Source organism: Equus quagga, chromosome 14 (genome assembly GCF_021613505.1).
Source record: "Equus quagga isolate Etosha38 chromosome 14, UCLA_HA_Equagga_1.0, whole genome shotgun sequence".
Classification (NCBI taxonomy): domain Eukaryota; kingdom Metazoa; phylum Chordata; class Mammalia; order Perissodactyla; family Equidae; genus Equus; species Equus quagga.
Window position 1 is genome coordinate 66,769,212 of NC_060280.1, and position 14,614 is coordinate 66,783,825.

The window sequence follows — 14,614 nt, forward strand, 5'->3', positions numbered from 1 at the left end:
AGCAGGGCTGGCACGCTGGGCAGCCAACCTCCCACACCGCCTCCTCGCTGCCCACGTGGCCGGCTAACGCAGCAAGCCCGGCAAAAAGAAGAACCCCGCTCGGCGACCAACGCGAGCCTTGCGCATGCCCACTGGGTGCTGTGCGCCGAGCCTGCGCAGTTGGGGGAATTCGAGCTCTTGGGTTCCCTGCCTGCGTCCCGCCGGGAGCCCCGCGACGCCGGCAGCGCAGCCTTTCCCAGCAGCCCGCCGCCCCTCGCTCCCGCCCCTTCCGTGTTTTGGTCGCGCACGGGTTCCGTCAGTCGCAGCGACCATTGGCTGTTGGAGAAATCCAAGAGCGGCGATTGGCTGTCGCTGTCCGTCGCTCAAGCAGGAGATGGTCCGAGGTGAGAGCAGAGCTGGAAAGACCCGGGAGCTGAGGAACGGTAAAGTGGGGCTCTGCACTTGGTCGGGGTTGCAGAGTGGGTGGGCTTTGAGGCCAGGCTCTTCCCGAGTCGCCTCGTCGAGGCTTCCTCTTGCAGTTCGGCCACTCTGGTATGCCTGGCTCCTGCAGCGCCCCGGGTCCCTGACCCCGGCTCGAACCACCCCGCCTGCTCGTCAGGGGTTTCGCTGCCGCTGAGCCACGGTCACCGCCACGCCTTAGGGGGAAGGACCCCGGGAAGCCTGCGGGGCTGCGAGATCGAGCTGGTACCCGCCGGGATGGTCTCCTTTCTTCCCTCTGAATTCTACCCGTCCTTCCAGGGGCCGGGTCCCCCTCGCTTAGGGCAAGCCTTCCCTGCCTCGCCTGCCCTCTGGGGTTTTTCTGTCCTGATCTCCCTCATCTAGCGCTTTGTTTTGGTCGTTGTCTTCACACGTCAATCTTATCTCTTCTGCCAGACTGTGAGTTCTTGGGAGAGTCAGGACCTGGGCCCCTCTTTCTCTTGAATGCCATTCAGGGTTCATTGGGTGCCTTGCGTTGCAATATATACTCTGAAGTATTTGCAGATTGCTTCTTACGATGACTCCTGATGAAAAGAAGTGTTAGGAATCCCTCAGGTTGTCCTCTAGGTGAACTTTTTTGTAGAATTTGTGCTTAGATCATCTCATTCTCAGAAGCAAGGGTACAAATAACTAACACTTGTTGAGTTCTAGCGGTATGTTATGCTAAGCATTTTAATATCCATTATCCAATTTAATCCATAAAGCAATTCAGTGAGACAGGCATAGTTATTCTCATGCTACAGGGGAAACTGAAGCTTACGTCACTTGCTTAAGGTCGCATAGCTGGTAAATGTTGGAGCTTCTAACCAGATTTCTTGAATTCCATCACCCATTGCTCTGATAGTAATATCTCATTTTATATTTAAGGAAACAGGTTCAGAGAAGCTAGGTGATTTGTCCAAAAATAAAGTGAGAAGTTATAGATTTACTTAAACATTAAAAGAGCTCATAGTAGGTATGTGCTGGCCCTCTAGTTAGAACTGAACAGGGCACAGGCCAGGCTTTCTAGGAGCTCACAGCTAATGAGGAAATTGACAAAATAACTACTTAAAACATATTTTGAGTATTGTGTATACAGATATGATGTCTCTGGGGAGGAGGGAATCAGACAAGGAGAGGCAAGACAGGCAGATGTTGGAGGAAAATGGAACTGAACTCTCTGGCTTTGAATTGACTCCATCACTTCCTGGCTTTGTGACCTTGGGTAAATTATTTAACCTATCTGAGCCCATTTCCCCATCTCCAAAGTGGGATGATGATGGTACCTACTTCAACAGGGTTGTTGTATTAATGAGTTTTTATATGTATAAGACACTTAGAACAGTGCTTGGCCTACAGTAGGTGTTCTTATATTAGTGTAGGCAGAGCAAAATCGTTGAGACAGAAAACTGGAAGCCAGATCTTCTGACAGCTGATCCATTGCCCTCTCAAGTATACAAGTTGCCTCATTTGCATTCCTTGCCCGCAGAAAGAGGAGTAGTGACCAGATAGTCACTCAGTCCCACAGTTCTCCGGGGTAGAAACAAGCAGAGCACAGGGAGAGAAAGTAAAGAAGCCTGGGAGAGGGCCGGCCCGGTGGCGCAGCGGTGGTTAAGTACTCACGTTCTGCTTTGGTGGCCTGGGGTCCGCCAGTTTGGATCCCGGGTGTGGACATGGCACTGATCATCAAGCCATGCTGTGACAGGCGTCCCACATATAAAGTAGAGGAAAGTGGGTACGGATGTTAGCTCAGGGCTAGTCTTCCTCAGCAAAAAGAGGAGGATTGGCAGATGTTAGCTCAGGGCTGATTTTCCTCAAAAAAAAAAAGAAGCCTGGGAGACAGTAAAAGAGGGATTTAGGGAACTTTGCCTAAGTTTCAGGTCATCTTAGATATCTAGATAGCCTGCCTCTTGAGCCTTACCCACCAGCCTGACAACAGGTATACGACAGGTATGTGTTCAGAATATTTGTGCTTGGCACTATGCTGGACACAGTATATGGACACATGGGTGTGGTATGGTTTCTTCTCAGAAGCAGCTAATAGTGTCCAGTTGGGTAAATGAGACTAGAACAAATAAAACAATCATGAGTGACCATGGCAGCATAAAGATAGGATTAAGATTTTCTGAGGTTAGTTATGTTAACCATAGAACCAAGAGGCAATCTGAGGGGAGGAGTAGTTTAGGAAGGCTTCCTGGGATGTGATCAGATCCTGACATTCAGTGAGTGTCTGGAGAGTACAAAGCTCTGTGCTAATGCTGGCAATGAGAAGTGAAGGATCCCTGCCCCTAGAGCTCCTGGTCTAGGGGAGACAGACGTTCCATTCCCTTGTAACAAGTGCGTAATGAAGTGTGTACAGAGTACTGTGGGGACAGGAGGCGGGATATTTTAGCTGTACCTGGCTGGGTTAGGAAAAGACTCGCCGAGAAGGGGACATTTGGCCTTGAAGGGTGAATAGATGGTGCTTAGGCAGAGAGTTTTAGGAGCATGTAGTGTCTTTAGGGACAAAGATGATTGCCTCAGAGAGGACGAGGGGATGAATGGACAGAAGAAGAAGCCAGCGGAGCAGCATGATGTGGGGGGATGAGCCTGATCTTTGGATTTAATCAGGGCGCTCTTAACATCAAATGAAATGAAGTCTGAAGAGTGCTCACCGTAGGGCTGCCACACGGTAGGCCCTTAATGTGTGTTAGTTTCCTTTCCCGGCTCCTAGAGAGGTGAGTTGAGGACAGTGTGAGAAAAGCGTTACATGCCATTCAGTGGACTTGATCCTGTAGCTGGTAGAGAGTTAGAGGTTTGGGCTGTGATAGCTGACTGAGGAAGGCTTTCCCTACTTTTCCTGCCCCGACCTTATAAAAGTAGTCCACATTTTCTCCTAATTGGGCTTCACTGTTAGTCTACAGCAGCCCAGCAACCCCTTGTACACCCCAGAGTGTCAAAGGGAACTGGCTATTTCTTGGAAGAGGGGCAAAGGCTGTGGATTAAAAAGGGCTCTCTCTGGTAAGCGGTTTGGTATAGTAGGTTTGTACTTGTAAGCATGAAGGAGTTTATGTACAGGCACGCGTTGCTTAACAATGGTGATATGTTGTGTCAAATGTGTCGTTAGCTGATTTTGTCGTGCACATATCATAGAGTATACTAAAGGGGAACAAAATTTGCCACCCCAAAATATGTCTCTTTAACATGAGGATTATTTTAGGCTGATTTTTTTTGAGGAAGATGAGCCCTGAGCTAACTACTGCCAGTCCTCTTCTTTTTGCTGAGGAAGACTGGCCCTGAGCTAACATCCCTGCCCATCTTCCTCTACTTTATATGGGGGATGCCTCCCACAGCATGGTGTGCCAAGCGGTGCCATGTCCACACCTGGGATCTGAACTGGCGAACCCCTGGCTGCCGAGAAGCAGAACATGTGAACTTAACTGCTGTGCCACCAGGCCGGCCCCTAGGCTGATTATTTTTAAGAAAAAGGGGACTCAGAAAGTTTTTCTTATCTTCCCCTTAACGGCCAAAAAAAATCCAGATAAAAAAACCTGTCTCAGGAATTGAGCTATCACCTTGGCATAACATGAACTTGGTGGTAGACAGGGAGAAACCTAGAAGAGCCTTTTGTTGGGCTCCCCTGTGTGTTCTTCTGTTTCTGTGTGGTCAAACAAACACTTGTTTTCCAAACGTTGCTCCTTTTCACCTACCTGTGATTTGCCTTCCTTCCTGATGAAGGAAGGATGACTCCCCACCCCCAACATCTTCTTTTGTCTTTAGCTGAGGATGGTATTTAAGGTGAAGGCTTCAGCCGTTTTGGCAAGTTACTCACTTTTCCTGGATTTCTCGCATGTTTACATGTTATTAATTTTGTTTGTTTTTCTCCTGTTAATCTGTCTCATGTCAATTTAATTCTGAGACCAGTCAGAAGAACCTAGAAGGGTAGAGGAAAATTTCCTCTTCCCCTATAGTACTTTCACAAACCTAGATGGCATAGCCTACTACACACCTAGGCTATATGATACTAATCTTACGGGAGTGCCGTTGTACGTGCAATCCATTGTTGACTTGAAACGTTTTGCAGCACATGACTGTATTTTGTATTTTCTGTGTTTTTCCTCTCTGTATGTAGTAAAGGCATTTTTCAGAGGTCCCACCTGTCTGAGTTAGGCTGAGGGAGCAATGCCCCACTCCCTTTCAGAGTCCACCACTCTGGGGGCAGCAAGAATCAGTGAGAATCCTCAAGGAGGAGGGGGGGACAGAGTCAAGGCCTCTTAGTGTCCCTTCTCCCCCCAGACTTTTGCTTGCAGTCTCATCCTCTATCATTCTTTAATGAGGGAAGCTATTCTTTTATTGTTCCTCAGACTTTGCTCCTGGAACTGCCAGCATCAGAACTGGGGTGCCAAGGTCAAAGGGCAGATTTCTAGGCTTAACCCCAACCTTCCTCTAGAAACCTCTAGGGAAGAGGCTGGAAAACTTTGCATTTGTATGCGTGTTAAAGATTGAGAACCTTTAGTTTTTTATTCAGCTTTCTTCAACAACTATGTATTACATGGCTAAGAATGCCTAGCACTGTATACACCTGAGATACATATCACTAGACAGATTTGGCCTGTTATGTTCAGATGGAATCTACATCTTAGTCAGAGGATGTTAGGGGAGTGGTGGAGTAAATTACTGGATAGGGTAGGCAATTACACGGCGCTTTAAAAGTCGGTGGGGGACTTACCACATGATGCAGTGAGAATTAAGGAGCTTCTGGGCTCCTCTGCAGGCTCTGTAGATTAGAAAGAAAATGGACTTTGGAGACAACCCAGCCTGAGCTTACCACACCACCAGTCTGTGGGCTTGAGCAAATCGGTTAACCTCTCTGAGTCCTTGTCTCAGAGAAGGCCCCAAATCCTTATCTATAACTGAAGTTAAAAATAGTACTTACCTCAAAGGGTGGTGTTGGTAATTAAATGACACAATGTAAATAAAGTGCTGAGTATGGTGCTTGGCATATAGTAAGTGTGAAATTAAAAGGTTTTATTATCCTCATTTCCGTGGTGAGATGTTCAGGAGTAGAAGGGTTAAGTTACTTGGGCAAGCTCACACAGCTAGTAGGTGGTAGAAAGAAGAGTCTGGATTTGAGCTGTCTCCTTCTCCAAAGCCATCTCTTTGAACTTGAGCATTGTTCTGGCTCCCATAGAAATAATTCCTTCTTGTGAGTTGCTCTGAAGCTTTGTGAGAAAATTTCTGTTGAAGTTCTTAGCTTAGTGCCTGGCATGTGCTCAATAATGTTAGTTTGTGTTCTTCCTTCCTGAGACAGCTTCCAGGGGTTTGAGGAACTGCTACTCCATCCTCATTGAAAAGCACAGGTTTCTTACAGGTCACTGGAAAATGCCTGCTGGGTCTAGGCAGGATGCCTGCCCAGCTGTTGACCCCCAGCGGCACTTGGGTGGAATCCTTGCAACTGTGGATTTCTTCCTCCTCCTCTAGGGTGAAGGCCATGCCGCCCCCTGGGAAAGTTCCCCGAAAGGAGAACCTGGGGCTCCAGTGTGAGTGGGCGTCCTGCTCCTTTGTGTGCTCTGCCATGGAGGAGTTCTGTGAGCACGTCACTCAGCACCTGCAGCAGCATCTGCATGGCTCCGGGGAGGAGGAGGAGGAGGAGGACCCGCTGGGTAAGGGAGCAGGACGGAGGAAGGGGAAAGAGTTCCGGGGAAGGTGGAAAATCTGACTTGCCTTTCCTCAGGGAGAGAAGGCAGCCTGGGAGAATAGTGGTTTACATTCTTACTTGTGCTTTTTATGTTTAGAAAAACATTGTAGACTGATTATAGAAAACTCGTTCAACAAGAATGTATGGAACGAATCTGCCATCCTGCCATCAAAAACCAGTTACTGACAGCATTGGAGTGAACATTCTTTTTGACTTCTCTGTGCATGTGTATACATAAATTAGATAAATCTGATCTTATTTTTTTAAAAAAGGATCATGTTGTACAAGCTGTTGGCAGCCTGCTTTTTTCACTCTCTGGTAGTGTTTCTCAGTGTGTTTTATTGCAACCGCCAGTTAGGAATACATTTTACATCACAACCGCATACGCAAAAGTTAAAAAACACTTGAAATAATACTTGTCTTTATTAAATCCTCTCTGAAATGTTCGTCTTCCCTTTTATTTAAAAAGAAAAGTGGTCTGCAATCCCCTAAATTGATTTCACCACCCACCTTATAAGGGGTCACAACAGAGTTTGGAAAACTCTGTGCCACAGAAGGTACGGAGGCAGCTCTGCTTCCCCCACCTCAAATTCTGTCTTACGTCTAGTGAGTATGAATGGTAACTGATAGTTTCAAAAGTCAAATAATATTTATGTAAAAGAGACATTAGGGGATTATTATATCTTTTAAAGTATCTACTTTTTAAGACAAGTAAATCCCTGTAAAGCATTGAAAATATGGTGCTTAGAGAGAAATGCTAGAGAGATGGAAAATGGTTTGGATTAGTTGATGTGCCTTCCTGGAGAAGGGAGATCTTGGGCAGAATATGGGGGAAAGGACTTCTGGTTTGACAGGAAGGAGCAGGAGGTGTCCCAGCTTGGAAGGCAGCCTCTTCCTCAGGGAACAGCAGAAACTTGGAGCCGGTTTCTGTACATGCAGCCGTACCCGTTTCTCTGAGTCTCTGCCACTGGGATTGCACACACGTTCCCTCTGCCTAGACCACACTTCTCCGCCTAGTTTACAGATCCTCGCCCTTCAGAGCTCAACACAGGCCCACTTTCAAGACATCCCTGTCTATGTCAAATTACCTCTGCTTAATTATTTTCTAGTGCCGTGGACCCCCTCCTCCCGTCAGAGTCCTTATGACAGCTGCAGTCCTATGTTTATGCATGTGATTATTTGATTAATGTTTTTTCTTCCTGACTGAAATCTCTGTGCAGGCGAGGACTGGGACTCTTTTTACTCGTTGTTGTATCCCCGGCACCTGGCACACAATTGCTGGTTGTTAAATACTGGTATTTGGTGAATGAACTCCTGGTAATTTGGTCAGAGTCCAGCCTTGTCACTTGATACGAAGTACCACAGGTGGAAGGAGACCTGAGCTTTGGAAAGTATCAGACTCTTCCTTCTAACCCCCCTTCTGCAGAGGAAGAATTCTCCTGCTTGTGGCAGGAGTGTGGCTTTTGTTCCCTGGACAGTTCTGCTGACCTCATCCGCCATGTCTACTTCCACTGCTACCACACCAAGCTGAAACAGTGGGGGCTGCAGGCCCTGCAGAGCCAGGCTGACCTCAGCCCCTGCATCCTGGACTTCCAGAGCCGCAATGTCATCCCTGACATCCCTGACCACTTCCTGTGTCTGTGGGAGCACTGTGAGGTCAGCAGGCAGTGCCGGTAATAGGGTGGAAGGAAGTTGGGGATCTTAACTCAAGATGCCTTGACCCTTTCAGGCATCCCCTATATTCCCAAGGTCCCTACTAGTATCTCTGCTTCATTTCTGGGTAGCTCCCTTGCTCAACTTTCCCATCCCCACCAAGTTAATTTGGGAGAGACCGAGAAGCCCCCTTTGGACACATGGGGTAAGAGTCCATCTACCCACCCTCCTTCTTTACCCCTTTCCTGGCACAGAGCTCCTTCGACAATCCTGAGTGGTTCTATCGGCACGTGGAAGCACACAGCCTGTGCTGTGAATACCAAGCAGTCGGCAAGGACAACCATGTGGTGCTCTGTGGCTGGAAAGGTAGGGCCACTCCTTAACGTCTGGCCTCTAAAGAAGCCTAGGGTTTGCCGAGGGGCTGGAGCAGCTAGGGATGGGACCAGTCCTGCAGGGCAAGGTTGGCTGCTGGCTGGAGAGATGTGGGGATACCAGAGCCCACTCTGGGGGTTTGTGGCTGGAGCCTGACCAGGGCTTCCTTCCCAGGCTGCACCTGCACCTTCAAGGACCGCTGTAAGCTTCGAGAGCACCTCCGCAGCCATACCCAGGAGAAGGTAGTGGCCTGCCCCACCTGCGGGGGCATGTTTGCCAACAACACCAAGTTCTTAGATCACATCCGGCGCCAGACCTCATTGGATCGTAAGCAATCAGAGAAGAAGGGGAGTGCGCAGGCTGTCTTGCTTGGGGTGGGTGTTGGGGGCACGTTCCCAGGAGAGGGGGCCACTGAAGGTATCTTGGCTACATCTACCTTTAGGGCTCAGTCAGCTGCCACGGTCCCTGCTGATTCAGTCATTAGACCTTGTTATTCAGTGCTTACTGTGTGCCAGCTCTCTTAGCTCAGTGAATCCTCACAACAGCCCCATGAGGTAGGCTTCTTATCCCCCTTTTTGCAGATGAGGAAACTGAGGCTCAGAGAGGTTAAATCACTTACCTGAGATCACACAGCTAGTAAGTGGTCAAGCCGGGATTCTAATTCAGGTTTTTGACTCCAAGTCCCATGCTCTTTCCACGATACTGTGTCCATCCATAGTTCCCTAAGCTCCCCTTTTCTGCTCGGGTGGTTCCCTTCTGCCTGGGATGGTTCTCCTCTCCTCCCTGTGCCTCTCTGCCATCCCTCACAGCCCTCGCTTTCTTCTGCCTGTCGCCACCAGAGCAACGCTTCCAGTGCTCTCACTGTTCCAAAAGATTTGCCACGGAGCGGCTATTGCGGGACCATATGCGTAACCACGGTGAGTAGCCAGCCACCCCCAACCTCCTTGCCCACCCTCTAAGTTTCCACTGGCCCTCAGTTCACAGCCTCCTCTCTGCTCCTCTTAGTGAATCACTATAAGTGCCCTCTGTGTGACATGACCTGTCCGCTGCCATCCTCCCTCCGAAACCACATGCGCTTTCGCCATAGTGAGGACCGGCCCTTTAAATGTGACTGTTGTGACTATAGGTAAGGGAAACCAGGGGCCAGGAATCAGGGAACTCATGTTCCAGGGTCCCCCATGTCCTCCAATCCCTCATGACCTCTCCTGGCAGCTGCAAGAATCTGATCGACCTCCGGAAGCATCTGGACACCCATAGCAAGGAGCCAGCCTACAGGTGTGACTTTGAGAACTGCAGCTTCAGTGCCCGATCCCTCTGCTCTGTCAAGTCCCATTACCGAAAAGTGCATGAAGTGAGTGGGGCTGGTGGTGGGAGAGGGCTAGCAGGAGTGTGGGGGAGTCCAGGGTGAAGAGCTGGCCTCACTCTCCCTCCCCTGCCCATCAGGGAGACTCAGAGCCAAGGTACAAATGTCACGTGTGTGACAAATGCTTCACAAGGGGCAACAACCTCACCGTGCACCTTCGCAAGAAGCACCAGTTCAAGTGGCCCTCAGGGCACCCCCGTTTTCGGTATGTCTCAACCTTCCCCCCTAGCTTCACACACTTTTTTTCATACCTTTTCAGCAAGTTAAAAACCTCGAGTTGGATGGTGCTTGGATGTCCACCATCTCCATTTAGGCTCACGAAACCCTGAGAATAGTAGTGGGGCAGAGGTGGTTTTTCTGATTTTTGAATCTAAGGCATGCTGAGAAACCCAATAAATGGTGCAAAAGTCCTGTAGCCAGAACCTGAGGGTCCTGATCTGTAGCTCCATGGCCTTCTCATCAATCCTTGACACCCCCCACCCTCCAACACACATAATTGGTCTCCTTCTCTTTCTCTCTTGCTTGGGTTTCTACGTAAAATTTTCCATTTTGAGTAATAACCCTTCCCTCTTGTCTTTTCTTCTACATATTCCAATAAAGACCTTTTTGTCCTCACATCCCGTCCCAGGGCTTCTTCCATCCCTCACAGTTGCCCTTTACTTTGCCAGTCCCAGGCCTTTTTTGCATCCCCTGCCTGTGTTTGCTGCCCTGTGTGCTCCTGCTTCACCAGGTACAAGGAGCACGAAGACGGCTACATGCGGCTGCAGCTGGTTCGCTATGAGAGTGTAGAGCTGACACAGCAACTGCTGCGGCAACTACAGGAGGGCTCGGACCTGGGCGCATCCCTGAGTGAGAGCAGCCTGCAGGGCACCATTTTAGAAACAGTACCAGGGGAGCCAGGACCCCAGGAAGAGGCGGAAGAGGAAGAGGAGGGCAGGGGCGATGAGGCGACAGCTCTCTCAGCCTCTCAGGACACTCCCAGCCCCGTCATCCACGTGGTGAATCAGACCAACGCCCAAGGCGAGCGAGAGATTGTCTACTATGTGCTGTCCGAGGCCCCGGGAGAGCCCCCCCCAGCCACTGAGTCCCCCTCAGGGGGCATCATGGAAAAGCTTTGGGGAATAGCTAAGGAGCAAGAAGTCCAGATGGTGTGAAGGCTGCAGAGCCTGCCCCCAGGCCCTGGGGTTTGAGCTGAGCTGGTGGCACTGCCCCTAGTGGGCAGCCCTTGCCAATGGATGCCTTTAGGAATGGTGCTGAGAACAGTACGGTCCACTCTGGACCCAGCTTGCATCGTTCGGCAGACTCTAACGACTTCCCTTTTCTGCCAGATCACATTTTGTGGGGATCCTGAGGAGTCTAGATTCTGTGAGGGAGACACCCTGGTTGTGTGTGTTCTTATACAGGTGGCTAGTATCAGGCTTAACCATAACCCTCTAGACATGCTGGAACAGTGATTAAAATCCATAGTCAACGCGCATCTATTCCCATCTTTAGGGTCCTTAGGCCCAGGGACGACCTGTCACTGGTGCCTGCAAGGGCCCTTCCTCACAACCAGCCGAAGCATTGTGAACCAGGCAGCCGTTTCCCTGTAAAGGGTTACTCCTCCAACCCCAAGGAGTTTCATGGTTATCCTCAGGGACAGGATCGGAGGCACTGAGTGTGTGTGTAACAGTTGTTTTTGGTAATAAAAAAAAACCACTTGGGCTGTTAACTCATTTCTTCTTCCTTATGTTTGGTAGCAGTTAACTAGGTAATGAGGAGTTACGGCTTGTTCCCCTTTTAGTGACTGGGGTTTGTTTTTGTTTTTAACTGTCTTGTTCCCTGCCTCCCCACCCCCTTTGGTGAAACTTCTCCGTTTCTTCTCAGACCATCTGTCATCTCCATGGAGGTGCCAGGCATCGGCCCTGAGTGGGCAGTAGCAGCACTCTAGAACGGACGGGTGGGGCTCACCAGGGAAGACAGAGCGCCCGAGAATGGCTGCACCCTCTGAGTCCTGATTAGAACCCAGTGTCCCTCGGGGAGGAGTCTTTACCTGTGGGGCTGGGGGTGGAGGGGGGATTTGGAGGCCCTAGGGAATGGCAGGTACTTGGGGTCCAGGAACCAAGTTAGAAAATTGTGTGTCTGAATGTGCGTTTTATTGGAGAAAGGGTCTGTTTTTCATTAAATTCTCAAAGAGCTTGAACCCTCCAAACTAACCATTTCTTTAGGCCTATCCAACCACTTCTCAGCACTCTGTCCATTCTTAGGGTCTCTGCCACTCTGGAGAGCTCAAGGAAATACTCTCAGGGGTCTCAGATGGCAGGAAGCTGCCCAAAAAGAATTTCTGGGCCTTTTTTAAAGGACCAAATTTAATTCTCATTACAAAAACAGTGTGTGCCTATTGTGGAAAGACAAATCTCTTCATTAATTCCATGAGCCATTCACTGAGTTCCTCCTATATTCCAGGCACTGTGACAGGTGCTAAAGATACAAAGGTGAGTAAAACCCAGGACCTGCCCTGGAGGGACTTGCACTACAGAGGCAAGCAAAGATCTAAATGAGTGGAGTGATGGAAGCCTACCGGGGTTCATTTAAGAGTCTCAGAATATAAGTGGACAGTGGTACCTGGGCAGGGATCAGGAAAGGCTTCATCAAGGAAGTGATTAGAGCTACTATCTACAAAGGAGTGGGCAGGTTTTCCATGCAGAGGAGACTAGGTCTATAAACAAACCTAAAGAATACTTTATGGTCTGTAGCACAGAGGGCAGTAGGCTGTGGAGAGAGACAAGACTGGGAAGGAAGGCAAGGCCGCCCAAAAGGACTATGTAAAGTTGTAGAATGGTGATTGTGCTCATAATGGGGGCTATATTTAGGGAGAGAGAGACTAAGCAGAAACGAGTTAGGGGGCTGCTGCGGGAATTCAGGCAAGAAACAATGAGGACTTTAAGGTTACGTCAGTGTGGAGGTTCACTGTGTGTCTATGAGAGCCCTGTCAAGAAATGGCAATGTGAAAGAGAGGAACGTGAATTAAAAACTTCCACAAGCAAAGCCACTGTACTTCCAAGCTCACTTCTTGAGGATCCTGTATTAATTTTGCCACCTGTGCCCTGTCCCTCCACTAAACAAATGTAATCCTGCTTCCCCCATCAGGCCTTCAGATAGTTGAAGACAACTGAGGCTTACTTACTTTACTGACTAACTTAGTTTATTTATTTATTCATGCACTCATGCATGCATTCATTTGTTCATGCATTCTTTTATTCAGCCATCCATTCCTTCTTCCATCCATTAATTCCTTTTATCCATTCATTCATTCCTTCATTTATTCACTCATTTATTTATTTATTTATTGTGAAGCCGCTGCCCTCTAGAACCCCTAAGAATTTATGCGTTTTGCTATTGTCCACACCATGCTCCTTAACTTTGGATGTATGCAGTTATTACCTTGGCCCTAATAGCAGGCCCTCATGTTGATCCTTATTAAAGTTTGTCTTGTTAGACTTGATTGACAACTTTTCTCCAAGTGGTAGGTTAAAAGGTTGAATAGAACAGGCCAAAGACAGACCCCAAAGCCAAGTCATTAGAGAGCTTCCTTCTAACCAAGACCAGATGAAGACTTTACAAGCTCTAAATGCTGAAAAGACTGTGGTGCCCCATTCTTCATATGTAATTAAAAGTGAAACTATTAAACCACAAAGCATATATAAGGAAGTCCAACATGATTACTTTATACTTTCAAAAAAATATATCTTAACTAATACTGCTGTCATATTTTTCCTTTCATTTTTTGATGCCCTTGTTTTGCTGGTGTTCTAAGCAGTGGCTTGGGCTACCCCTTGAGTGATCCAGCATTGCTGACATCATCCTCTCCTCTGCTGAGCGGTGCCTTCAGGATCAGGCCAGCACCCTGTGAAAAGGGCCTTCCTTCCCTACCAGTCTCATCAGTTATGCTCAATCGAAATCCCATTGCTCTGTCTGGACCATGGGGACAGCGGAAGAGATTCTGCCTGCTACTGTGGGATCCCAGTTCTCTGAGAGGAGGGCATCCTAGGCTCAGCATGCATGGGTTAGAAAGCACCGGACCAGGAGTGAAGAGTTATTGAGTCTAAGCAGCCAGAGGCCTGTGGAAGGATATTAGCAGCTGGGGGCGGTTGAGAGACCCCTGGAGGGAGGGTGACAATACTAATTTGATTGTTTTAGAGTTTCATCTAATCAGCCCATGAGTCAAACATCATGGTGTCTGCAGATTAAGGAGACACGCTGTCTCCTTAAAGACACCCTCAAAGGGTTTGGGGTAGGGAGAGAAGGCAGGTGGCCCAGGAGTGTGGAAGCTGTTGCTTCTCTTGTCTGGGGCAAGTCCACAACCTCTGAGAAGATCACAGAAGAGCTGAGCGGGTATAAAAGAGAAATTATTCTCCAAGATGAGAAAAAGAAGGAATGGCCATGGGGAATAAAGTCATTTCTGTAATGTTGTGACTTAGTGAATATAGGCAGTCGATGAATGATAGGTGAATGAATGAATTTTGCTCAGGATCAGGAATCCCATGGTGCTTTTGGGAATGAGGAGCATACCCATTTCATGTAGCAGAGGAAGTGAAGGTTGGGGGAGCTTGCAAAAACTTTTTCTTACCATGCTAAATAGCTTGAGTTTCTTGACTAGGCAAGGAATATGGAGGACAAGTAGGTAAGATGAAACTTGGAAGTGAGCGGAGACACCCCTTTGAGTAGAGGGAAAGAGGGATGGATGGAGTGGAAGTGAATTTAGTTTGTAGGAGGTGTGAAGGGGATTTCGTGCCTGCCAGTCCCTATTTCCTTGATAAAGTAGGAATTAAGCTTATCGAGCAGTAATCTATTGTATAGGGAGATTTATAAGAATTGTCAAGTTTTACAAATGCCATTAATAGATACGGGAGTAGATTGGTCACCTGATGACCCAGCTGAGGTTGGAGACCAAGATCAGGCAGTGGCAACTTCAACACAACCAGACAGCAGATACCAGCACCCTTGCAGCAAAAGCAGAAGACAGACCACTGGGTTGCCCCACAACCGTGGCCTGACAGTCAGTACATGGGTTGCCTGGGGCCAAGGAGCAGAGTAATTAAAGCAGCTGGAGA

The 14,614-nt window shown here is 48.5% G+C and overlaps 1 protein-coding gene across 2 annotated transcripts; it reads left to right on the forward strand.

Annotated features, from left to right (window-relative positions):
- Positions 1–363: 363 nt before the first annotated feature.
- HINFP (histone H4 transcription factor) lies at positions 364–11,236 on the forward strand. Of its 2 annotated transcripts, none has more exons than XM_046638591.1 (10): positions 364–422; positions 5,917–6,098; positions 7,560–7,789; positions 8,041–8,152; positions 8,333–8,485; positions 8,998–9,075; positions 9,164–9,284; positions 9,371–9,509; positions 9,602–9,726; positions 10,252–11,236. In XM_046638591.1, the coding sequence occupies exons 2-10, from the start codon at positions 5,927–5,929 to the stop codon at positions 10,673–10,675; spliced, it is 1,554 nt and encodes a 517-aa protein (XP_046494547.1). In that variant the 5' UTR covers positions 364–422; positions 5,917–5,926; the 3' UTR covers positions 10,676–11,236. The 2 variants fall into 2 exon arrangements, with proteins under 2 accessions (XP_046494547.1, XP_046494548.1); XM_046638592.1 differs by having other exon boundaries at positions 10,190–10,447.
- The last annotated feature ends 3,378 nt before the right edge of the window (positions 11,237–14,614 follow it).

Coding starts and splice junctions, on each gene's coding strand:
- HINFP (XM_046638591.1), top strand. CDS start 5,927: ATGCCGCCCCCTGGGAAAGTTCCCCGAAAGGAGAACCTGGGGCTCCAG. Junction 9,076..9,163: donor GGACCATATGCGTAACCACG/GTGAGTAGCCAG, acceptor TGCTCCTCTTAG/TGAATCACTATAAGTGCCCT. Junction 9,727..10,251: donor TCAGGGCACCCCCGTTTTCG/GTATGTCTCAAC, acceptor CTGCTTCACCAG/GTACAAGGAGCACGAAGACG.